The sequence below is a fragment of the Pelobates fuscus genome, chromosome 2, assembly GCF_036172605.1.
Source record: "Pelobates fuscus isolate aPelFus1 chromosome 2, aPelFus1.pri, whole genome shotgun sequence".
Taxonomy (NCBI): Eukaryota; Metazoa; Chordata; class Amphibia; order Anura; family Pelobatidae; genus Pelobates; species Pelobates fuscus.
This window is the reverse complement of record NC_086318.1, coordinates 288,787,684-288,814,403: the sequence shown is the minus strand read 5'-3', so window position 1 is coordinate 288,814,403 and position 26,720 is coordinate 288,787,684. Positions and strand designations below refer to the sequence as shown.

Below are 26,720 nucleotides of genomic sequence, written 5' to 3'. Positions count from 1 at the left end.
GGTTGTGCTCTAATAAGATTTAATAAAGATGTACAAGAGCGCATGAGCTTGTTGACACATCCTCCTAAGGAACATAACATTTGTATCATTGACAGCCTAATCATATGCATTTCTGTCAAGATTGTTCAAGCAAGAAATGAAATCATTACAAGAAATAAGCTGCAAAATAAATAGAGAGGATATAGTCAGAAGAAAGACAGCATTAAGTCAACGGAGATCAGGAGGCACTGTGTCCAGGAGCACTCTGTGATAATATTAGAAATAAAAGTAGGAGTAGGGTTGCACATTAAAAACAGGGTTCTGCTCGGTGAACAGCAAGTGAGTTTAGTTGGGAAAACTTAACATGTAAGAGTTCATATTTTATTGCCTGATGGCCACACACACATGTACATTGTGGTAAAATAACAAAACAGTCATTTGGTTTTGACATGTTTAGGACATTTTCTGGGACAATGAATATGAAACCCATGTTGAAAGGCAATACCCTGGCAAGCAAGCTGTGAAATACGTTGATAGAACAAGACTAAACTAATTAACTGTGTTCTAGGTAGATCCCAGTTGAGGCTGTAGGATAAGAGGATTGCCAGATAACAAGTTGTTGTGGTGAAGATGGGAATGATGGTGTATTCTTTATTTGCCTGTGAGAAATACATATTATGATATTTTAATTTTGTAGTTGGGTGTTTGGTGTATGAATGAAAAAAAAAACTATGCAATGTAAGCCTGACAGGGTTATTTACTAAAGTGAGAATTCAAAGTGAATTTCAAATTCAAGGCCAAAGTTGCAGAACCGAAATCATAGCTGATGTTGAGATTTTTTTCCAATTCAGCTCATTTGACCTTAACCGTGGCGAATTAGAACGCTGGAAGTGATCATGATTGCTTCCAACCACTCTAACGGTATTGCAGCGATGCCTTGAGGCATCCTGCAATACCCCCCCCTCATTGCCGGCCCGCTTTTTACGTAAGTCATTTTATTGATTGCAATTTGGGGGACCTGCCTGACAACCCAAGCCGAAAGTCCAGAGAATTGAATTTGCTAGCACTATATTTACCCCGTAACTTTACAAGACACCCTTAAACCTGTACATGGCGGTAGTCTTCGCTGAACACAAATATCAGTGTTTGCAAAACAGTAAAACATATCACAGCGGTGATATTGCCAATGAAAGTGAAGTTTTTGCTTTTTTCACACACAAACTGCACTTTTACTGATGATATTGTTGTAATACGTTTTACTGTTTTGAAACACTAATATTTGTGTTCAGTGAAGTCTCAGAGTATAACAGTAACCTCCATGTTCAGGTTTTATAGTATTTTTTAAAGTTACAGGGTCAAATATAAGGCCGTTTTGTTTACATAGAAATTTGCCAGATTGGTTATGTTGCGTTTGAGAGCGTATGGTAGCCCAGGAATGAGAATTACCCCAATGATGGCATACCATTTGCAAAAGAAGACAACCCAAGGTATTGCAAATGGGGTATGTTCAGTCTTTTTTCGTAGCCACATAGTCACAAACACTGGCCAAAGTTAGTGTTCATAATTGTTTTTTTGCTTTTTTAACACACAAACAAATATAAATGCTAACTTGGGCCAGTGTTTGTGACCAAGTGGCTACTAAAAAAGACTGAACATACCCCATATTGAATACCCTGGGTTGTCTACTTTTCAAAAATATATGGTTTGATGGGGGTAAATTGCAGATTATGTTAACGTAGTGTACGTATAATCTTAATTTTAATAATGACAGGAGGCGAGTATTTTGCATAACTTTCTTTACTTATGCCTCCAGCAGCACAAGTCAATCAATCAAAAAAACTTTAACCAATCCTAGGCCAACATAGCCTGCATATAAGACTTTGGTGGGCGTGTCTATTCCTCTTTCTTTGATGTGAGAAGTCCTGTAACGTCAGGTTGTGAGGTATCTTTTAAACTGGAACTCTGTAACTTGAACGAACGTAGCTTGGATTGGAGCTTGATGGATATTGTTGTCCGGCTCCCAAGTCATCTTATGATGGAAAAAAACGGAAATAGGTGAAAGATGTGGAAGTGAACTATTGTCCGCATGCAACCTAGACCTGATTCAGTTACTAAACATGACTAAGTATAGGTTATAGTATTGACAGTACTATGAGTAGTTAACTAGTAAATTCTATACTGTTTACGTGAGGTTTATGCTAGGCATGTAACAGTCTGTCATGATGTCACAACTGTCTGTAAAATGCTATAAACAGCGAGTATCAAGGGGGGGAACAATCTCAAGATCTATGGGGGGGAAAATACTCGCCTCCTGTCATTATTAAAATTAAGATTATACGTACACTACGTTAACATAATCTGCAATTTTATTACATGACAGGAGGCTTCCTATTTTGCATTTTTAACGCTGCGGTAACAACGAAAAAGATGCGTGAGATGTCTGTCGAAAGTAGAAAACTCGGAAGGTGTTTTCTCTAGTCCAATCTGCCGAGCGCAGGATGTCCGTGAGAGAAGCTCCCGCCGAGTATGCACGCGAAGCCGCCGCCCCGCGTACCGAGTGGGCCCCGAAATTCGGTTCTACCCCTGCAAGGGATAAGAGCCATCGTACCCATCTGGCCAACGTAGTGGTAGTTACTGGTTTGTATGGTTTGGTGTAAGATACCAGAAGTTGACCTGATCGGTAAAAACGGAGTGGTTCGGTAACTTCTACGTACCGAAGCAAAGTGGTCACGACGCATAGCCGCGGAACCATCGGAAAAAATGGGTAAGACACGGATGTGGAGTCCGTCTTAGTCCTGCGAGATACCGAGAAGGTAACCCCTACTGGTGTAATAGTGAAACCATCTATGTCAAAAGCCCTAACGTCTGCGACCCTACGGAACGAAACTAAACATAGGAGGAGAGTTAGTTTGGCTGATAGTTGTCTCAGTGACAAGGTCTCGTTGTCAGGCCAGTTCCTAAGGAATCGGATAACTATATCAACGTCCCAAAGAGTGTTATACTTCGGTACCGGAGGTCTGGCTAGTCTGATGCCCCGCAGTAGACGGCATACCAGAGTGTTCTGACCCACTGGTGTACCGTCTATCGGGGTGTGGGCCGCCGAGATGGCGGATCTGGTGATATTAATTGAGCGGAATGCTCTGCCTTCTGAGAACAGGTTTGACAGGAAATTTAGAATGCAGGGAATAGGTGCTGTAAAGGGATCAAGGTCCCTTTCCATGCACCAGCGGTTCCATGTGTTCCATGCGGATAGGTAGCTACGTCTAGTGCCCGGTGCCCAGGAGTCCCATAACAGGTCTCTAGTCGTCTGCGATAGGCCTGAGACGTTCCAGGATCCCCGGAAAGACTCCAGGCTACCAGTTCCAGCCGGTCTTGTGTAATCAACGGATGAGGTTCCCCGTCTGGGTTCACCAGGAGGAATGGGAACACTGGTAAGAGTAGCGGATGGTCCTGTGATAGAGCTAGTAGGTCCGGGAACCATGCTTGGCTCTTCCATAACGGTGTGATCAGAATCAGAGAGGTCCCCGCTCTGCGTAGGTGGTGGAGGACTCTCGCCAGCATCGAGAAAGGTGGGAATGCGTAAGCTCCTGACTGTGGCCATTGTTGCAGGAACGCATCCACTGCTTCGCTTTGAGGGTCCGGGAGCCAACTGTAATATCTCGGTAGTTGAGTGTTCGTCCGTGATGCGAAGAGGTCTATGTGTAGCGGACCTCGTATCTGCCTTATCCTGCGGAAGATGGTGGTGTCCAGGCGCCAGTCGCTGCTGTCTCTCCAGTGTCGAGAGAACCAGTCTGCAGTGAGGTTGTTGACACCCGGTAGATATTCTGCCTTGATCGTGATGTTGCGGGGTAGGCAGAATCGATAGATGTCCCTCGTCGCTTCTGTCAGGGCCCGTGATCTGGCTCCGCCCAGGTGGTTTATGTACTGGACTGCCGAAATGTTGTCCATGCGCAGGAGTATGCAGCAATTGGACATGTTCTTGGCCAAACTCCGGATCGCGAAGGAGCCCGCTATCAACTCCAGGCAGTTGATGTGTAGGAGTTTTTCTTCTTCCGACCATGGCCCTCCGGTGGACGCCTGTGTGCAGTGGGCTCCCCAGCCCCATAGGCTGGCGTCTGACTCCAAGACAAAGTCCGGGTTCGGACCGAATATGGCTCTGCCGTTCCAGGCTTCCATGTGCAGGAGCCACCATCTGAGTTCCGTCCGTATTTCTGCTGACACTGGGATCCAGTGGTCGTATGTCTGACCTTGTCTCAAGTGATATGCCTTCGCCCGTTGCATGGCCCGGTAGTGTAGCGGTCCCGGGAAGATCGCTTGTATGGAGGACGATAAAAGGCCTACCATTCGGGCTAGGAGGCGAAGCGGTATTGAGTCTTTTCGAAGTACCCGGCGTATCTCTTTCCGTATTGCCGCAATCTTCGCAGTGGGTAAACGGAGGGTACATGTCCCGGAGTCTATTTCGAATCCCAGGAACTGAACCACCTTGGCAGGTTGTAGAGAAGATTTTTCTCTGTTTATGATGAAGCCCAAAGATTCCAGCAAGAGCACTATGAATCTCGTTTGAGAGTGAAGCCTGGGCGCTGATTCGCAGAAAATCAAAATATCGTCCAGGTATATTAGGCAGCGGATGCCTTTCTCCCTTAGGTAAGCCATTACCGGCTTCATGAGTTTCGTAAAGCACCATGGTGCTGAGCTGGGGCCGAATGGGAGACAGGTGAATTGGTAGGAAAGGTGGTTCCATGTGAAGCGGAGGAAAGGACGGCTGACGCAGGCTATCGGTACCGATAGGTAGGCGTCCTTTAAGTCTAGTCGAGTGAACCAGTCGTGTTGCAATAGTAGGTCTCTTAGAAGGTGGATTCCTTCCATTTTGAAATGCCTGTATGTGACGAAAACGTTCAGTTGCCGTAGGTTGATGACTGGTCTGTAGTCTCCTGTTTTCTTTTGGACTACGAAGATGTTGCTGAAGAAACCCGTATCGTCCGGGGCGACCTCCACCGCCCCTTTGTCGAAGAGGGTTTGAATCTCCTTGTCTATGATTCCTGTGAGTGTTGCCAACGCTCTTATTGGAGGTGGGCGTCGGTCTTGTACCGGGGTGTCTGAGAACTCGATCTCGTAGCCGGTTACCGTATTGAGGATCCAGCTGTCCGAAGATATCTTCTCCCATTCCTGTGAAAAGAGAGACAGTCTGCCTGCAGTCATGTGGGAAAAAAGACAGGGTGTGTCGGGAATGCTCACCTGTATTGAAACGTCCGCGTCCGCGGGTGCGGGTGCCTCTGGAACGGAAAGATCCTCGCTGGAAGTTGGTTCTTGAGGTTGGGAAGAAGGCTTGAGATGACTGGTATCTGGGGCCTGTAGGCCAGAAACGGCTGGTGGCTCGGCCCCTTTGGCGACCAGCCCTGCCAAAAACTCCACGGCGTGGTGTGGTGGTGCGAAAAACTTGCCTGATGGAGATCTGAGCCTTATTCAGAGTGGTGAAGATGCTTACATGTTTCTTGAGTTCAGTTATGAAAGAGTCACCGAAAAGTTGACCGTTCGCCAGCGGCCCCATTTCTTTTTTACCCAGCTCCATCAGTTTTGGGTCCATCTTGAGTAATGCAGTTCTGCGGCGTTCTGCGCACATTGCCGCGTTGGTGTTACCCAGCATACAGATGGCCCGTTGCGCCCATTCACGTATAGTGTGGGCATCCAGTGTGGTGCCCTGGGATAGGGCTAAGTCGGCCAAGTATAGCATTTTTGCTAGAGGGCCCAGGATGTCTAAGAGTTTGTCTTGGGATTCCCTAAGGCCCTTCTCTATCCCTTTTCTCGGATCCCGACCTGCGCGGGACATGAACAGGGATACGGTAGTATCAAATTCCGGGGTCAGTGCGATTTTATCTGGTAGTGTGGGTCTTGGGCATTCTGCCCGTAGTCTCGCCCTTACTTCTTTGTCCATTGGCTTTCTCAGCCAGAAATGGACGAACTGAGTCAGGTGTTCTGGCAATCCCCATTCCGTTGATCTTGGATGTCGGATCGTGCGGGGGTCGAACATGGTTGCTCCTTGGGGGTCTATGAAGGTGCCCTCTTCCTGAGGGAATTCCTGTTCAAGGTATGTGTCTTGATCATAGTCTCTGTCGTTTCCCTGGAGGTCTAGCCATTCCTCGTCTTCCGAGTGTGAATCTCCCGCCTTCCATTCATCCATGATGTCAAGTGATGGTGGGGGGTTGTGATCATCGTCCTCCGAGGACGGAGAATATGGAGGGGAAGTTCCTCTCTTCATTGCCTGGCGGCTCTTCTTCAGCGGTGTTTTTCCTCTCTTTCCTTGGGTGTTCGATATGGTGCCCTTCCGTTGCCGTTTTGTAGCGTGGTAATCTCCGAGAAGGGCATCGTCAGTAAAAACCGTGGGTTGTTCAATAGCCGTGTCCGGTTTTGGGTTCTGCATAAGCAGTTTATCGATAGCCTTCTCCACGGAGGCGGCTACCGCAGAGTTAATGAGCGCCTGCCAATCTGATGGTGGTAACTGTGGTGAATCACTCATCTTGTGTTGTGTGTTGGGTCTGTCTGTGGAAGACAGGAAAATGTTAGGAACTGAAATGCGTGGAGTGCCGTATGATACAGTTCATGTATAGAGTCACATATATATATGATAGTATGGCAGGGAACGAGCCTGCTGTTATTGAGTCACTAGATTTAATAGCAGGGGTAAGTCTGCTTGTATCGGCTCAGTTAATATATATATAGCAGGGGATGAGCCTGCTGTCACTTGTCTGAGGCTGTTTGCAGCTAGGCACTTATATATATATATATGTAGCAGGGGATGAGCCTGCTGGCACTATGTCACTTGATTATAGCAGGGGATGAGCCTGCTGGCACTGGCACTTATTTAAAACAGATGAAGGGTCTGTTTATATAGTGACTCTTTGACTCTTCTGTGTATAACAGGGTATGAGCCTGTTGCACTAGTGACTCTAGATGTAATGCAGGGAATGAGCCTGCTTGAGCTGTGACTTTGAGAAATACAGCAGGGGATGAGCCTGTCTGTACTGTGCCTTTAAAAGTATAGCAGGGGATGAGCCTGCTAAAACTGTGCCTTTAAGATGTACAGCAGGGGATGAGCCTGTCTGTACTGTGCCTTTAAAGTAAAGCAGGGGATGAGCCTGCTTAAACTGTGCCTATAAGATGTACAGCAGGGGGTGAGTTTGTCTGTACTGTGCCTTTAAAAGTATAGCAGGGGATGAGCCTGCTTAAACTGTGTCTGTAAGATATGCAGCAGGGGATGAGCCTGCATGCACTGAGCCTTTAATATGTCTTAGCAAGGGGAAGTCTTAGGGTACTGATACCACAAAATATACACAGTGTAGGTAAACCAAATTGACATATTGACATAAACCTGTGAGGAGAAAAAAGGACGGGTCGTTTGAATCACGACCGTTAGGAGCGCTAATGGCCGTCGTGGGTCTCGCGGAAGCGAGATCCAAGATGGCCGCCGTTCGCGCCAAAATGACAGTGCGGTCCGCGATCGTGATCGCGGTCCGCCGTCAAGCATCTAAATGCCGCACAAATAAGCGGAATGCCCCTCCAACCCCACACCCACCTCCCAAAGGGTCCCTAAGCGAGCTCCATACCCCAGAAAAAAGCGCGGTCGCAGAAAAAAACGCCGCGGGTAGGAGACAGTAAAGGGTGAGAGGAGAGGTAAGGGCAGAGGGGGGAGAAAAATAAAGGACTAGTAAAATAAACATATACAAATAAACATTTAGATAATGGAAAACTATTATCCTAGCAATATGAAATGAATATAAAATAAATAAGCTCTGAAGGTAGTACTCTGACCTGTGCCTTCTGGAAGCAGCAAAGAAAGAGGAATAGACACGCCCACCAAAGTCTTATATGCAGGCTATGTTGGCCTAGGATTGGTTAAAGTTTTTTTGATTGATTGACTTGTGCTGCTGGAGGCATAAGTAAAGAAAGTTATGCAAAATAGGAAGCCTCCTGTCATGTAATAAAATTACATTGGCCGGCTTACAAAATGTTCCAAATAGGACATGGGTGCATGATGACCAGATGGGAAAATTCCCAGTTGGAAAACTGGAATGCGCACCCTCCAAATAAGATCTTTTAGCCCCCAGAGAACCCAACACACCTACACATGGGTGGTATAACTGTCCTCAGGAGATGTTGCTGAACACATATTGGGGTGTTATTTGGCAGTAACCCTTAAGGTTCTCAGTACATGGATTCTTAAATTGCTATGTGTGTCAAAAAATATATATTTTTTTAATTTGGCATAGATTGGTGGTAAAATGGTTGCATTAAATGAGTCAAATACCCCAAGTTTAATACCTTAGGTTGTCTTATTTTAAAAAATATATACATGTGAAGTGTTATTCAGGGATTCCTGACAGATATCAGTGTTACAATGTAACTTGCGTTATTTAAAAAAAAAACACAAAATGGTTTGGAAATAGCTGCTACTTGTACTCATAGCCCTATAACTTTCCAAAAAAAGCTAAGAATATGTTAACATTGGGTATTTCCAGACTCAGGACCAAATTTAGAAACTATTTAAATGGGTGTTTTTTTTGCGGTTGTAGATGCGTAACAGATTTTGGTGGTCAAAGTTAGAAAAAGTGTTTTTTTTACATTTTTCATCATATTTTATAATTTCTTAAATAATAATGGTATCATTAGAAAGACTGTATAATGGCGAGAAAAACGGTATATAATATGTGTGGGTACAGTAAATGAGTAAGAGGAAAATTACAGCTAAACACAAACACTGTAAAAACAGCCCTGGTCCTTAACGGTAAGAAAATTGAAAAGTGGTCTGGTTACATTTGAAATCCACTTTGCATTCTCATGTTAGTCAATAAACCTGGAGTCTAATTGTCACTTTTCATTTTTTCAAAGTTAATTATGGTAATTGAAACTTAATGATATTTTGTCTTATATGATGTATATGATGTTTTTTTTTAGGAAATATCAGTTTTTTATCTGACTGAGCAGCCATGTTGGTTTAGACACTAGTGTTATCTGACCAAGTGTTACTCATCCTAACTTTCCAGTTGCTGCAGTTTCACACATAGCCATCACAGCATGAAGTAAGTCAGGTTGATAGTTGGCTAGCAGTAGTGTCACCCTAACATGGTGACTCAGCCAGATAAAAAAAAAAAATCTCCTAAAAATTAATATGCATCATTTAAAAATATATAATTGAGTTTCACTACATGCAATAAACTGTTATAAAAAGAGAAGTGAAAATGCTATGTGTTCTATCACACGTTAGATGCACATGCAAACTGCGGAATTTGTTGGCACTATATAAAAAATAATAATAATAACTGATGTGTATGCTTAATTTATTGGTGAGAAAAGGAAGAACGTTCCTTTCTTTTATTTATTTTTGGCAGCAAGGATTCTAGTCATATGAGAATTACATCATTTCCAACAGGTCTTTCATCTCAAATAACAATCTCTGCTATTGATATTTTGTTCCTTAGCTGGAGAGGACATGGCATCACGTTATCAAAGGGAACCAACTGAATAATGCCCCACTAAGGCAACAAATCACATGTGATGTGACTAAGCAAGAAATACACAAACCACTTATCACACCCCTGAACAGTAATTTAATAGCATATGTGCAGTTGTGCACAATGTAATGATATGTTTGCGCTTAGTTAACTATGTAGGGAGAGAAGCCAAATCTCAACTCAACATAGGACTCCAAAAAGTTACATTACATACTTGAATAGGTTACTACTGTTTCATATGCAGTCTTTTAATTAGGCTGAATCATTTGATGGTTATATCCCTAGGTTTTGTTAGAATTTGTGTAATCATTTATGATTGCATTTGTAATGAAAACCAGTTAATTTGATATTGAACCCCAGACACTTTTATCTAAGCTGAACAAATTAAATGTATTATATATTGAACTTCAATGGTTTGATTGATTTCATTGATTTGTGCCTTCATGGAAATTGTGTTTGTCCTAGATAAATGATGGATTCACTTTGACCTTCATATTTTTTGAGCATTATAGAAAATTTAACTTTGGGCAGAGAAAGTGCCAAAACGTAACCACTTTTGCAAATCGGTGATACCTCTACCATCGCTTCCCACACGGTTGTCTATTAACAGGTGTTGAGTGGAGAAATGTAAAATAAAACCAGAATGTTGTTTACAGCTTCACACATTACTCCTGTGGGGGCCTGATGCTTATAACATCCAGGTTTTTGACAGTTATTTTGCTGCCCATCTGTTCCTATTCTTTCAGCAGCAGCTTGTATCATACTGATACCAAACGTAACGGTGCTCAAATGTGTTTGTCCACACATATGTTATAGAACACTATCTAGAATGTATACAATAAAAAAAACGTTTTAGGGTGTGCACATATTGTAGGTAAAGTAATTATTTCAATGATTCATAGCATTTTTCATAGAAAAGTAAATATGAAAAGGAATCGATGGATGAAGTTCGAATAAATTATTAGGATTTGATTGATGTGTCTGTATGAGTGTGCCTATGAGTGCGTGCTTCTGTTTGGCATTGAGTGTCTCTATGTGAATGTCTGTACGTGTGCCTGTATGTGTGAGTCTATAGATGTGTGTCTATGTGTGAGGTAATGATATAGTAATGCAGATACATATATATATATATATATATATATATATATATACAATATGATTACATACGCAACTATATATAGGGAATACATGGGTCCCATACGAGAGGGTTATTGGAATACCTGCTGAAATGTAAATTTTACATTTAGAAACAACAGCTACAATACTGTTTTCTTATTTAATGGCTTTCTTATATTATTTCATGAATCATTTGTTTTTTAAATGTTTACTGTCCACAAGAATATTTGTTTTTGTTTACATTTAATAATATGATATATATGTATGTTTTGGGTTGGTGGAGCGCTTAGTTTTGACTTATCTTAATAAAGATGACTAATTCTTCCCAACAAAAAGTGCTTATTCATGCAAGCCGGTGCAAATATATTCATACCGTGTTTTCAATCCATGTGCAATTCAATCATTCATTTTCAACAATATATTGTAATCTTGTGCTGTTTAAAGTGCTTATGGTACCAAATGAAATAGGTTGTGTCTCTTTAAAAATAATTAAACACATAACTTTAAATGTTATTCAGATCACTTTTTAGTGTTTGTAAAAACCTCAAAGCCAAAATGTAAAGAACAATAGTGCAACCAACTTTTAAGACAGAAAGAGACTTTTTGACTCAATAAGAATGCCAACAGAGGGCGGAGCTTAGCAACCGAGCGGAGTGGATGCATGGCACGAGAGCTCCTGCAAATTTGTCCAAAAGCATACCAATTTCGGGCATCAAAACGAGCAGAGCCCAGTGGCCAAGATGGGGCGAAAAACAAGAAAAATGAAACCAGATAAACCGAGACAAGGGCCTAACATCGCGGAGCTCCTAAGGCAGACACGCAAGGCCACGGGGCCCAAAATGGCCGCTCACCCGGACACTTACTCCGAGCTATCAGAAGATTTCTCCTCAGAGGGAGATGTGGCCGACCTCTACCTAGCACAGCAGCAGGTATCAATAGCTCAGAAAAGAGACGACTCACCAGTCACCACGGCGGTATTAAAATCGCTCCTCGCAGACCTGCAAAGGACGCTCCAGTCTGACGTGGCCTCGCTCCGGGCCAACATACAAGGCCTGACAGGCCGTATGAGCGCACTGGAAACTACTACCAGAGCTAGCTCAGATCACATCACAAAGCTACAACAAGAGGTCCTAGAGCTACAAAGCCAGAACGCGGCATGGATGCACGCCGGTCTAATAATCTGAAGGTACGAGGTGTCCCAGAAGACATTCCAGCTACTGAACTGCCACACGTTTTGAGACACCTCCTGGCAGCCCTGCTACAACCAAAACAGTCCAGAAATGTCCAACTGGACGGCTTCTTTTGGGCTCCAAAACTGTCCCAAGCGCCAAACACAGCACCACGCGACCTAATTATAAAATTCCAGAACCACGCAGACAAACTAGCTGTTGCAGCAGTGACCAGGGACTGCTCACCCTACAAATTCGAATCGATGGACTTAACTTTCTATGCAGACCTCACAGGGGGCACATTAGCCTGGAGGAGGTCACTCAAGCCGCTTACGACACTCTTACAGAAGAAAGGACTGAGATATAAATGGTTACAGGCCAGAAAGCTGCAGATACTTCATGGGTCTGACAAGCATGAAATACACGACATACACAAAGCGGCAGCTCTGATGCCCATAGGACTACCGCACGACTCCTTACACACTGCTGAGACAGCGGGCACAAGTGGGCCAACTCATCAATGGAACCCTGAAAGAGTGACTCCTTTCGTCCCACGCACTCCCAAAGACGTTCTGACCACAGCGGGAACCACTTAAAGCAGACTGATAACCGTTACCAGACGGCACCAAGGTGGACTACCCAAAAGTCTGATAGACGAACTGCCTCAAAGCTCTCTCTGTTGATTTTTCTTTCTTTTTCTTTCGATTTTACCTATCTCCACGCATAATGATTTTACTTTGTGCAACTTCAGAATGCCAACACATGTTGCAGGTAGATACCCGCTACACAAGCAGAAGGTACACAGACCGCGGCCTATCACCTCCCCCCGCCGGACACCAGCTCAGCCCGACCAGCTCAGCCGGGAAAAATGCCACAGCAAGGCGCAAACTTACCCATTCACAGTGACCACCGCTGTCACACCGACCAACATAACCGCTCACCTGCGGTCTAACTATACGACTCCCCTATGACATGCGCCAAGGCTGACTTGGCATTACTCTCAGGTGACTACCACGACAACTAATTTGTATAATGTACACTCAGATACCCCAGCGCCCACAGACCAAGTTATTTTACCTTAGCTCATTGGCCTAGCTCTTTCTTTCCACTGAGTTTAGCACTCTTCCTGAGAGTGGCCCATACGCCTGGCACTAGCAATGCATACTCCACTTGCTATACACGCACACTATATAAGCATGCGTTATGTATAATCGGTAGCCTATGACTAGCCTGTCCCTAGCAAACACATTATTTATATATGCCACACCGAGCTGATGCAGCCCGCACAGAGATATAGCTTGATCAGCCGCTAACAACCAGACCGTGTACATACAGCCCACTCACACACAACACACTACACCTAACGTGCATTCAGCTACTCACCTAACACTTTCCACACGATGCTCAACGCTTGCCTTTTAAAAAATGTATAGTTTATTATTTACTCTTTTCTCTGCTCTACCAGTGCTATCTGCCTACAGGGAAAACATCTTGCTATAATGTTAGGACGTTGCTAAGATATTACACCGCTTGACTATTTATGCATTATACCATAATCTAGACTATAGCATCTAGAATATATTTCACTGACCAGCTTGTTTATAATAGGAATGGGCATTTTAGACTACCTCACTTACGCTAATATGACACCTACATTGCATGTTTGTGCAAAGAACATCACTCAATGTCAAATGTTACATCCTTTTGGGCAGCTTTTATGTTTTTTTTTGGTTATCTGTTTCTCCCCCAGGATATCCCTATTCTAAAGTTATATATAGCATATCTTATATCATACGTGCTTTGTTCATAAAGGGGTCCTGAAGCATCCTTACTCCTTGCCAGATAGTTATACTTGACACTGCATACTTCTGAAACTAGAGCGTTTGTTTTAATATCTGGCTTGGGCATGTCTCTGGGGCTGCACAGCCCATACTGAAATTGTCTCACTTACTAGCCATTGTTAAGAAGTGAAAACTTGAGTTTCAGATATATTGTTGTAATCTTGATCTTTTAAACTGAAAAATGTGCCTGATTATCGGGTACCACAAAATGTATTGTGAATGTTTATTACTATACCTTGGGGTCGCCGTTGTGGCCCACCAAGGATTACTGTTACTATTGCGCACAACAAAAATAAAGAATTTAAAAAAATGAATTAAAAAAAAAGAATGCCAACAAATATGCCAACACATATGGCTTAGAGAACTTTACAATGTATTGTGTAAAACTCACTAAATTTAGCCAATTTAAATAACTAACACGGAAAGCTGGTAGACAGAACACTACAAATCACTTTTTTGTAACTTATCTAGCATTGGCTAAATATGCAGATTATACAAAGTGTCTTTGTTTGGGTCCCACTGTATGTCTGCCACCTGTACAACAAAAATAATCATACTAAAGGGACACCAAAGTACCATAATCATCTACGCTTCTTGGCATGCACCATTTATGATTATTATTTTTTGTAACTAATAAAAATTAAAGTTAAGTTACACTGATTTAATTTTTTATTTTTTTTTAATGTGTCATTATCATAGTCAGCAGTGTGTATGTGAAAGGCAATTTTAATTCCCACTTGCCATTGCTGTAAGCGTTCTTTAGGAATCTCTCTGGGAAATGCATAAAGGGACATGCTTAGGGATATGTGATAACTTTAAGATGCACTGGTTAACAAATAAGTATAATTATCATATCTACTAACAGGTTACCTGCTGTCAATCAATAGATGTCCTTGGGAAGTTTTACCAGTGCTAACATGATATCATATGGCTCATCTATTCCTTGTATCATCGGTAAAGCCAGCCCAGTTTTGTTCATCAAGATATTTGATGGTGTCCAGTTTCTGTTAGTAGATATGGATAATTTTAAAACGTGTATTTCCTTTCTTGTTTTATTTAGCAGTATTTTGTGATTACATATTATTTCTCAGTTTTCCATTTATTATTATTATTATTATATTTTGTACACAGGCTCCTTTTTCATTCTACGTTACATCCCAATTCACAGGACTAAATGACATATCCTGAAACCCATCCCTGGTACACATGACATCCATTGACTGCTGTCAATTTGTTAAATACTAGGACTAGATTGAGTGTGCAGAGGCAGCCTTCTATCCCGACTTGACTTGGTCTTACCAATAAATAAAAGAATGGAGGCAAAAAGTAAAAGCTGTAAAAAAAAAAACATTTATTTTATGGCTGCATAAATATATTGACATATAACCGTGCCAGAAGTCACCAAATAAACATAACAATTGAGTTAAGATAGATGCCTATTTGTCTAAATGCTTGTATTCTACAAATATGCATAGCCTTGTAAATGATTTACAGCATTCTGTTCTGAAGGAGAAATGTATACAATATATGTATGTATGTTCTGTTGAATATTTCCCAAAACATGCTGTTTCTTTTATTGCAAAGGTTGCACCCTGATGTTTTATGAGACCTATGAAGGAAATTCCATGGAGCAGAACACGTCACCGAGATACGCCCTTCTTGCTGAAGACAGCGTAGTGCAGTCAGTTCCGGAGCACCCGAAGAAGGAAAATGTGTTCTGTCTTAGCAATTCTTTTGGAGATGTCTACTTATTTCAGGTTCGCTGGCTTGTGTACATTGTTTCCAGATCAACCTTTGCACAGTTTATGTTTAATTGTATTGTGTTTCAGGTAGCTATGTACTGGCAACATAAGCACAAGTATTGCCAGTTATGATAGTTAAATCTTTCAACATTCTTCTGATACACTTTTACACACAAAGGTTGAGATATCAAACATTAGAGTTTAGGAATAAGGGACCAAAAGATGAAGAGCACCCATCTCAGATTAATATACAGTCTGTATATTGCCAGAAGCCCAACCTATATCACATTTTTTATATTCTTAAAATGATGTGATCTAACGTGGAAATAATTATAAGTATGTATAAGATAAGAAAGAAATGCCTGGCAGTATGTCTTCCCAGGGTAGGTAGTCAAATTGCTTGTGAATTACATGACAACTTACCTGGGATCCCCGAGGTGCTGGTCACCTTCTTTTGTGCAGTAATAAACTCTCTGCACTAAGCTATCCCACCAGTGCAGGGCATAGCTCATTGGCTGAGAATGCATATTCAGTCAATGAGTCTGTCCTGCACAGCAGAGCTTAGCCCAAGTATATTCAAAGAGGATTCACTACTCCAGGGCACTCTTGGCACAATAACCAATACGGCGGGGAGGGTATAGTGGTTATGGTACTTGGAGTGCTTCTTTAAGGGTATCATTAATAATTGAATTAATGTCAAAAGCTGTCAACGTTGGATTGTAAGGACAGAGTAGATGGAGGATTGAGAAGATGTTCAGTCTTGGAAAAAAAATTGGAAGGAGAAAACTCATTGTGCAAATTCCAATCAGTGTACAAGCTACTATTGTTGCAGTATGTCTATTATAACTTTAGCAAGAGCTGTAATGTTCATTAAAGCACAACTGTCTCTAGAAAAATACAAACCTTTGAGTTTGCAAATGTCTTTATGTGTGTATTCATAATGGTGTTATAAATATTGGGATTTCAATATACACATTGTTATTGTAAACCCTTTTACATGACATTTGTTTTGATTAAGCAAAAATATCTAAAAATAAATTGTAACCGAGCAGTGGTATTCCCAAAATTCCCACTGATTGTGGCTACCTGACCAAGGAATTACATATTTTATGTCAAAATAGACAATATGGAAAATACCTTTCCAAAAGGACTTTTCTCATACAATTTTCAATTTCCTGGGGAATTGAAAACATTTCCTGGTTTAGTGAACCTCTCTAATAAAAATGTATTAATAAAAGTATATTACTAGTTTTGAAAACAAAATATTCTGTGAAACCGCAGCTGCTAAGGACTGTAACTTGTATAATATTTAGCAGGGGAGTAGCCTAATGCAACTAAAGTGTAAAGCGTACAAAAACAAGATTATTGGAGGGATGAACCACCGCCAATTTATAGAGTAGAGCACATCTAATGGTGTGTATATACAATAAAACACCTACCCCTAATTGGGGAGCAACAGATATCTATATCTCTTTTGTGCAGATCATTTAAACTCACATTGTTCTGAGCCAGATGTGACAGGCTCAGGTCGTTCTTGCAGTAGTGTACTTAGGTGACACTATCCCCTTCCCAGCTTCTGTAGTATATATTCTCCAGGAGACAAAAAAGTAAAAGAAGATAGGAGAGGTGACTAGCGTATATCATTAATGACTGCTCAACTTTACTAGAGCCCAAAGAACCTGGCTCTCTAGGTATGTTCACCTGTGTGCCTATTAAGGTGGCACAACCCTTGTTTGGAAGCAGACAGATGGGAAGCTTGAGGGTCCTTTGCAAAAAAATATTATACACTAAGAACACAAATAAAACAACAAATAGTAAAAAGTCTGCAAAGTGTTCAAAAGTGCTTCGAGGTCCTCTGACTTTCCCTCTCCCAAGACGCGTTTCGCCTGTCCACCGGGCTTTCTCAATCGGTACTGTGTTGCTTCCTCTTCCTGGTTTGAAAACCCTCCTCCTTCTTCCTCATTGGATAACCACCCATTACTCTGTCCAATCCGGACCTCAAAGCACTTTTGAACACTTTGCTAATGTTATACTATTTGTTGTTTTATTTGTGTTTTTAGTATATAATAAATTTGTGCAAAGGACCCTCAAGCCTCCCATCTGTCTGCTTCCAAAGAAGGGTTGTGCCCTTAATAGGCACACAGGTGAACATACCTAGAGCCAGGCTCTAGTAAAGGTGAACAGTCATTTATGATATATGCTAGTCACCCATAAGTTAATTGTATAACATTAGGAGTATTATCTCCTATCTTCTTTTACTTTTTTGTCTCCTGGAGAGAATACATACTACATAATCTGGGAAGGGGATAGTGTCACATAAGAACACTACTGCAAGAACGACCTGAGCCTGTCATATCTGGCTCAGAACAATGTGAGTTTAACCATCACTACTTCACATCAGGGTCTTATAAGTTTAAATGATCTGCACACTAGAGATTTTTTTTTTCTTTTTTTAGGACATCCAATAATATCTGTTGCTCCCCAATTAGTGGTAGGTGTTTTATTGTATTGGCGGTGGTTCATCCCTCCAATAATGTTTTTGTATGTTTGTATATAAGTGAGGTTCATCCCTCCAATAATGTTTTTGTATGTTTGTATATAAGTGAGATACCCACTAGAGTCTAGAAGCACTGCAAAAAATCTTTATTCTAAGCACCTTTCCTTTACACAGAGCACATTTTTTCCATTGTTATAAAGTGTAAAGCGTGCCTGCTTTGATTCAACATAGCTGAGCTCAGTGAACAAAGGGTTACTTATTATATCTCTTGCTTACCTGACATGTAGCACTGCTAATGTTTTTAGGCCACCAGTCAGACTGACCTTGAAAACTGGGTTACTGCTGTTCACTCAGCATGTGCCTCCTTGTTTGCAAAGAAGCATGGAAAGGAAGATACCATCAAGCTTCTGAAGAGTCAGACCAGAAGCCTGATTCAGAAGGTGGACATGGATAGCAAAATGAAAAAGATGGCAGAACTGCAACTGTCAATAGTCAGTGATCCAAAGAACAGAAAAGCCATAGAAAATCAGGTACACCGTTAACTTTTATATGTACAATGCATTCCTGACCTGCTTCTATTAATTACATGTATCAAAGCATCTGTTGTATTCATTATTGTTATATACCAATAGAACAATAGTATGCTCTTTTACACACAGGCACTCAGATCTTTAAATTGCTTAGGTAATAGTAACCTACTGGTTAATGAAAATGAGAGCATACAGAATTCACACTGAAATGGAAACTATTCAGTTTACTTTGGTACCCAATGGGAGGCTAGTGCGGCTGCACAGCAAAACACTGCACTGCGCCAATCACACTGTATCTATGAGACCATCTGATTGAATAGCAGAACGCCAAGGTTTTCAGTTGCAGGCTTAAAACTACAAGGGCATGGCATCCAGACCACTTCATTGAGATAAAGTGGTGTGGGTGCCTACAGAGTCCTTTAAATATAAACATAATCAACTAGATTTATATTTCTTTTTTTCTTTAGTCAAGATTTTTTTTTTTGTCTAGTTTTTCTTTAGTCAAGAATATACATTGTAAATTAGAGGTCGCTGCATAGTCTGTACTTTCTATTTAATATGTAGTCTTTACAATAAATTGTAATTTTTTTAGGCAAATCAGTAAAAGAACCACTGAATGTTTTTTTGACATATTTATTTGCTGACCATGTGACTTGAAATGGTCTTTTACCATAAGTGGAGGAGGGAAACAAAAAGCCTTAAATCACAAAACCGCTGAATATCCAGAAGCACTCATATGCACTACAATTCAAGGAGAGAATCCCCTTTTCTTATTTCCTGCCATAGCCTTGTGTATGTTCCTATTAAATAAAGGGTTCATTTTCCATACTACTTACATACATTGAGTAGATGAGTATAATTGTTGCTATTAGCATAGTTGATATAAAATCGGCACTAGCGTTCTGGTCTGGCTAATGTCAATTCTGTACAAATTTCATGCACAGAACGCAAGTCATAAGACCCTCTCAGCCAACAAGTGTCGACTGCTGTGGCTTCCGCTTCTGCAGCGCTGTGGAACTGAGAAGCATGTCACTGGACCACCTAGAGAATCCATTTTTGTCCCTAGTCCACCATGTGCCCCTCCCCCCCTAAAATGCCACTGATATGCAGTGGTTAGTGCCTACCAAAAGTGGTTCAAGGAAGGACAAGCGGTGAACCAGCATCAGGGTCATAGGTTCATGAGTTTCATTGAGGCACAACGGGAGTGAATGATAGACCATCTAGTCCGATCACACTGATGAGCTACTGTATCTTAAATTGGTGAAAAACATAATGCTTACCATAATAGAAACTTGTCAGAACATACAGTCCGTTTCTGACTTTCTTTCAAGCAGACAACTGGTCAGTGGTGGAACTAATGTAGAGAGGGCCCTTGTAGAGTGGGTCCTGGTGCAAGAATCCCATCTGTCCTACAATACGTATGACAGATGCTACGCTGCTACGCAAGCTGAGGATCTGCCATTTGCCCTTTCCTGTGGAGTTGTATTTGTGCATTTGAATTTAATCATATTTTTGTATGGAGTATGTATGTGCATGCATGTAGTGGTTTGTCTGTATGTACGGTTGCCATTGGAATGCATTGGTGTTTTTCTATGTAATGTTTGAGTTTGTGCAGGTGTGTGTTTGTTTGTATGTAGCTTTTAAATGCAGGTGTACTTTTGTTGGTGTTTGAATTTAGTGGTGTTTTTGTATGTAATATTTGCACAGGGGTGTTTGCATGCAGTGTTTGCTTTTGATTCCTGGGATGTATGCACATATACACATACATTGCCCCATACATACATGCACAGATAAACATACACCCTAACACACACACACACACTGACACATACACACACCCAAATACACACTGACACATTGCATGCAGTGTTGGCGTTTGATTGCTGGGATGTATCCACATGTACACATACACTGCCACATAAATATACACTTACACAGAAAAAACATACACATTGACACACGCAAACACTCAGATACACATGGACACATACACACACTCTGATACACACATATAGTCACGAACACACAGATACACAGATATACACTTGCTGACACATAACCAGACACTGACAAATACACACACACAGGCACACACTGAGAAACACATAGATAAATACACACATACATGTAAAATCTTTTATAGTTTTAGCCACCATCCTGTTAATAAACCTTTTATGTACAAGAGGGTGATTTGCCTGGCTCCTGCTGGATGAGACTGATGGTAGTGTGGGGCTGACTGGAGTAGGCTCACTTCTTAAGTCTTCCTTACCTCCAGTGCTTCATCTCTGCCTTACGCACTGTCTGATTGTATATGGGATGAAGTGACTTTGTGTTTCTTCCTTCTGGCATCACCAATACTACAGGGACCTGGTTCCTCCCCTAAAGGGCAGCACGCTTGACCGTATTGCTCACCAATACGCATTGGGTGGCTTTAAGTGTATGGGCCACCCAATGGGACCTCGGAGGGTTGGAAATACCACCGGTGCAGCTGCAACAGGTTCGGTTACCTTGTGGTTTGTTAAGCTCAGTGGAGCTAAACTTAAGAGGCATTCAATTGCCCAGAGCACCTGCCTTACAATGACTTCCGGGGAAGAAGAGGAGGGCTTGCAAAGGCATCAGACAAGAGAACTTTAGCTTGTGCAAAATGTTTTTAGATATACCCTCGTGAAAAAAATGCATTAATAAATGCATGCTTGTTTCATTTGGGGGATATCATCTAAACAATGATTTTTAGTTTTGTATTTGCTCCATGTGGTGTCCTTTTAAATGCTCTATCGCCACTCTCACCCCCCCCCCAAAGACGAATTTACTACAGGATTTTATTATGTATCTGCCTTTGTTGTAGTTGTCCAATGCCTGTGAACAGGTACACACAAATAAATTCAAAGTGGATTTCACATTTAAGACCAAAATAAGCAAACTGGAAAAAAATTCCAATTTAGTTATGCTTCAAATTCTGCTACTTGACCGTAAATTTAAAATTCTCTTTGAACTCACAGCTATAGTGATGTCCCGAACTATTCGCCAGCAAATAGTTCCCGGCGAACATAGCATGTTCGCGTTCGCCACCGTGGGCGAACACATGCGATGTTCGATCCGCCCCCTATTCATCATCAAAAAAACACTACTGTCCTCCCCCCCGGCCCCCACCCGTGAGCGTTGGGTGGGGGCCATAAAAATAATGAGGGGGGGGACCTATTGTCCTCCCCCTCCGCCCCCACCCCTGCGCGGTGGGTGGTGGCCATAAAAATAATGAGGGGGGGGACCTACTGTCCTCCCCCCCGGCCCCCACCCTGCGCAGTGGGTGGGGGCCAGAAATCACAATGGGGGGACCTACTGTTTCCCCCAGGCCCCCACCCCTGAGCGGTGGGTGGGGGCCCTAAAAAAAACAATAGGGGGGGACCTACTGTCCCCCCTGGCCCCCACCCCTGAGCGGTGGGTGGGGGCCCTAAAAAAAACAATACTGGGGGACCTATTGTCCCCTTCTTGGCCCCCACCCCTGAGCGGTGGGTGGGGGCCCTAAAAAAAACAAAAAAGGGGGAACCTACTTCCCCCCCGGCCCCCACCCCTGAGCGGTGGGTGGGGGCCCTAAAAAAACAATAAGGGGGGGACCTACTGCCCGGACCCCCCTGAGCGGTGGGTGGGGGCCCTAAATACTAATAGGGGGGGACCTAATGTCCTCCCCCCTGGCCCCCACCCCTAGTCACCCCCTGTCCCCCCCCAAAAAAAAATTATCCCCCTTACTACCCCCCTCACCCTAAAAATAATGAGGGGGGACCTTTAACTAAAAACCTGTCAAAAAAAATAGAAAAAAACAACTTACCATTCGATGTTTTCTTTCTTATAAAATCTTTTTTCAGCCCCAAAAACGGGCAAATAAAAAAAACATAATAACCAACGCAATTAAAAAAAATAAAAATCCATCTTCATCCATGGAGGGCTCCGCGCAGACTGAGCTCTGCAGGGCGGGGCAAGGCTTATAAAGCCTTGCCACGCCCTGCAATTAGGCTAACAACACTCTGATTGGCCGGTTTAAGCCAATCAGAGTGCTCTTTGCCAATTTACACATCGTGGGAAAATTCCAAAGAACTAAACCGACCAATCAGAGTGTTCTTAGCCTAATTGCAGGGCGTGGCAAGGCTTTATAAGCCTCCCCCCGCCCTGCAGAGCTCAGTCTGCGCGGAGCCCTCCATGGGTGAAGATGGATTATTTGTTTTTGCGCAATTTTTTGAAAAAAAATATTTTTTTAATTGCGTCGGTTATTATGGTTTTTTATTTGTCCTTTTTTGGGGCAGAAAAAATAAGATTTTAGAAGAAAGAAAACATCGAATGGTAATTTTTTTTTAGGGCCCCCACCCACCATTCACGGGTGGGGGCCGGAGGGGGACAGTAGGTTCCCCCTTATTGTTTTTTTCAGGGCTCCCACCCACCGCTCAGGGGTGGGGGCCGGGGGGGGACAGTAGGTCCCCCCCTTATTGTTTTTTTTAGGGCCTCCACCCACCGCTCAGGGGTGGGGGCCGTGGGGGACAGTAGGTCCCCCCCTTATTGTTTTTTTTTAGGCCCCCCACCCGCCGCACAGGGGTGGGGGCCGGAGAGGCGGAGGACAGTAGGTCCCCCCTCATTATCTTTATGGCCCCCACCCGCCGCCCAGGGGTGGGGGCCAGGGGGGAGGACAGTAGGTCCCCCCCCTCATTATCATTATGGTCCCCACCCGCCGCCCAGGGGTGGGGGCCAGAGAGGGGGAGGACAGTAGGTCCCCCCCTCATTATTTTTATGGCCCCCACCCGCCGCCCAGGGGTGGGGGCCAGAGAGGGGGAGGACAGTAGGTCCCCCCCTCATTATCTTTATGGCCCCCATCCGCCGCCCAGAGGTGGGGGCCGTAGAGGGGGAGGACAGTAGGTCCCTATTATCTTTATGGCCGCCACCTGCCGCCCAGGGGTGGGGGCCGGAGAGCGGGAGGACAGTAGGTCCCCCCCTCATTATCATTATGGCCGCCGCCCAGGGGTGGGGGCCGGAGAGGGGGAGGACAGTAGGTCCCTCCCTCATTATCTTTATGGCCTCCACCCGCCGCCCAGGGGTGGGGGCCAGAGAGGGGGAGGACAGTAGGTCCCCCCCTCATTATCTTTATGGCCCCCACCCGCCGCCCAGGGGTGGGGGCCGGAGAGGGGTAGGACAGTAGGTCCCCCCCTCATTATCTTTATGGCCCCCACCCGTCGCACAGGGGTGGGGGCCTGGGGGGGGAGGACAGTAGGTCCCCCCCCCCATTATCTTTATGGCCCCCACCCGCCGCCCAGGGGTGGGGGCCAGGGGGGGAAAGGAGAGTAGGTCTCCTCCCCCCCCTTCAATCACTATTGTGGCCAGAAAGAGTCCCTGTGGGTTTTAAAATTCGCCTGCCTATTGAAGTCTATGGCGGTTTGCCTGGTTCGCGAACATTTGCGGAAATTCGCGTTCGCGGTTCGCGAACCGAAAATGTTATGTTCGCGACATCACTACACAGCAATTATCACTGTAGGGAATAATCCTAAAATCACAGAAAACAAATAGAGATGGGTACCTTCAACTGTTTGGTTGCTAGGTCACGGACAGATATCTCTTTAGCTTGAGTCGTTTATTTAAGTGGGAATCATAAAAAGAACCTACCATGTTCGCTTGTAAAGAATGCATTTCTGTATATGCATTCCTGCACATAGCAGGGATAGGAAATTGAAAATACTATTTTCTTTTTAGAGGGAGTTTCAGTATGTGGTGAAAGTAACCTCGCCACTTGTACTTGGAGAGGCCTGCTTGCCAGTCTCTTGCCCTCTGACTATGGCCCCTGGGATATATTGCCCTTTAAAAACATTTGGGCATATTGGATTTTAAAGGCACTGTTTCTGCCCCTTGGACTTTTAACTGGGCCAGATTCAAACATGTGGCAGCGGCCATCTTAAATTGTCCAGCAGGCTTTTGCCATCGAGTGTATGGAACTGTTTTGAGCATGGGACCATGTGCATTGTGGGGTAAAAATAAGACTTCCAGGAAATTCCTGAACCCCAGAACCGATTTGGGTGATTTTTGGATATGTTGTTCACCCAGGTCGGTGATATGTTGTATTTTGGGGTAGTTTTGGGGGTTTGTAAAAATGTATGTTTTTTTCTGCTTGGAATTAATTGAGTTAGTCCATTGTCTTAGTTAATTGTATCACAGGCAGAGGGGAGGGCTTGGGTGCTGTATGTGGGAGTGTTGGACACTGTTGTATTGTTCTGATTGGTTTGTGTGGCTGTGTTCCATCAGGCCCAAGGGGTGTGCTTCTGGCCTGAGGAATTGTATAACTTGTGAGTGCTGGCTTGCATTAAACAGACCTGCTTGACCCTTTCTTGAAGCCTTGGCTCATGCTTGGGGGATGGGATAACTACACTCTTGGGAATTGCTATATCACAATACTCCCCTCAATATAAGCTCTTGTAAGATCTTGTTCCTGATACGCACTCTGGATTAGGAGAGGTCTACCCACTGGAAGCTGGATCCTGGTCTTGGGTCCAGGGTGGGTGGAGGAAGGCGAGACCCCAGCACAGCTGCATCGCTGGAAGTGGGGTCTGCAGTGCTTATGGTGTCTGGTGGAGTGCTTGTGGTCCTCGGCAAGCACTAGGAGCATCAATTGGCAGAGGTACTCGGTCGGAGTGCCAGCGGTCCGTCACAGAGTATATTTGGGAAATGAAATAGGCAGTGTTTTGAGATCCTATTGCTGTTATACCATCTCAAAACACTGCCTATTTCATTTCCATGTGAAATTTTGGAAATGCAATATATAGATTGGGTGAAGGGGTATGGAATATCACAGAATGGATCATGATTAAAGGTATAATAACATCATGTACAGTGGAGGAATGGTCATTTAGGGGAGAAAATTCCATGGTGCAAGGAAGAACATATAATAAAACAGGATAAATGTTTATGTCTGTAAACATTTTTATTAGCAAAAACATTTTGCTGATGGTAAAATGTAAAGTACTAATTTTCCCATTAACCTCAATAACGAACATCTTTTCTTCTTGAACATGCCTGTAAATATAAATTGTTTCCACTTGTATTACTTATGAAGTTGTAACAAAAAATAATAATAATAATGAAATGATACAGGTTTTCTAAAGTAATTTATTCAAGATAATTTGCCATGATCTGAGTCTTGTGTGTCATGAGGCAGAGGCGTCATATTTTAGCGTTCTCATGAAACAGCCACTCTGTGTCTCAATAGAATTACTGTATTATTAGCCAATTATGTTGTACTTACTTCTTTGATCTGTGAAGATTTTCATTTTCCACTTAGATAGCATTTCAGGAGAATTAAGCCGGAATTATTATTATTATTTGTTTTTAAATTAATACAACCAGCAGTTTTAATTGCTATGAACTAGTTGGTTTGTAAAAAAAAAAAAAAAAAAAAAAACTCTCTGCAAAGTTTTGTTTTTCAAAAGTTTCAGCTTCATTGAATGAGTCAAGACAGATCTATTGGTAAAATCCCTCTGGGGAAGGAGGTGGCTAGAGGTTTTTTTTTAGTATTTAGCGATCATGTCAAAATTACTAACAAGGCCAGGAAAGACATGGTGGTTAAGAATTACCAGTGATATTTTCGAAGGAATAAGCTAATTAGAAGCAGTCATATGAAAGAAAGAATGTTGGCGTAATCACAAATACATATGAAACGTACATGTACAGAGTTTAAGATATTTTAAATAACATTGCTGTGCACTCATTCTGGAGCCATTCATTTTTTTCAATTTGTCAATTCCTCATACATTTTACAATGTACTCAATCAAAAGGTGGTCCTTAACTCAGATAGAAAAGAAAGTTATTCTATTACACTCTCAAATAATGGAATTTATCAAGTGTTTTCAAATACTAAATATTTTGATATTTTCAAAACAACATTTTATATAAGGTTAACTTTTACTGATTGTTGCCTTTATAAAAATATGCCAACATTTTTATTTTTATGTAAAATATATAAAAATACCAATTTGGCATACTCATAATTAAACCTATTTGTGTATCTACATAAAACTTTGAGTGTTTTGTACACAACGCACCCCCACAATGATTACTTTTATAATCGTACATTGAATATAACAGTAAACTAAGAGGATTATAGTGGCATTCTTTATCACCAGAACATCTTAATTTCGGCTTGGAGTACAGTCACACAAGTCCTGAACTTGGTGTAGTTTGTTTTAGGCCATTCATTTTAAAGGGAAGTCTCCAGAGCTTTGACGGTTGGTGTACCTTATTATTCTGCAATCCAGAAATCCCCATGAATGGCCAGTAAGCAGACATGCCCATGAATGGCCAGTAAACCTTAAGGA

The 26,720-nt window shown here is 42.6% G+C and overlaps 1 protein-coding gene across 2 annotated transcripts in view; it reads left to right on the top strand.

Annotated features, from left to right (window-relative positions):
- TIAM2 (TIAM Rac1 associated GEF 2) overlaps window positions 1-26,720 on the top strand; it is a 370,710-nt gene that overhangs the window by 163,039 nt on the left and 180,951 nt on the right. For both annotated transcript variants that reach the window (XM_063443422.1, XM_063443421.1), the window contains 2 exons: window positions 15,196-15,368; window positions 18,156-18,380. In XM_063443422.1, the coding sequence (XP_063299492.1) occupies window positions 15,196-15,368; window positions 18,156-18,380 (398 nt within the window). The remainder of the gene's footprint in view (window positions 1-15,195; window positions 15,369-18,155; window positions 18,381-26,720) is intronic.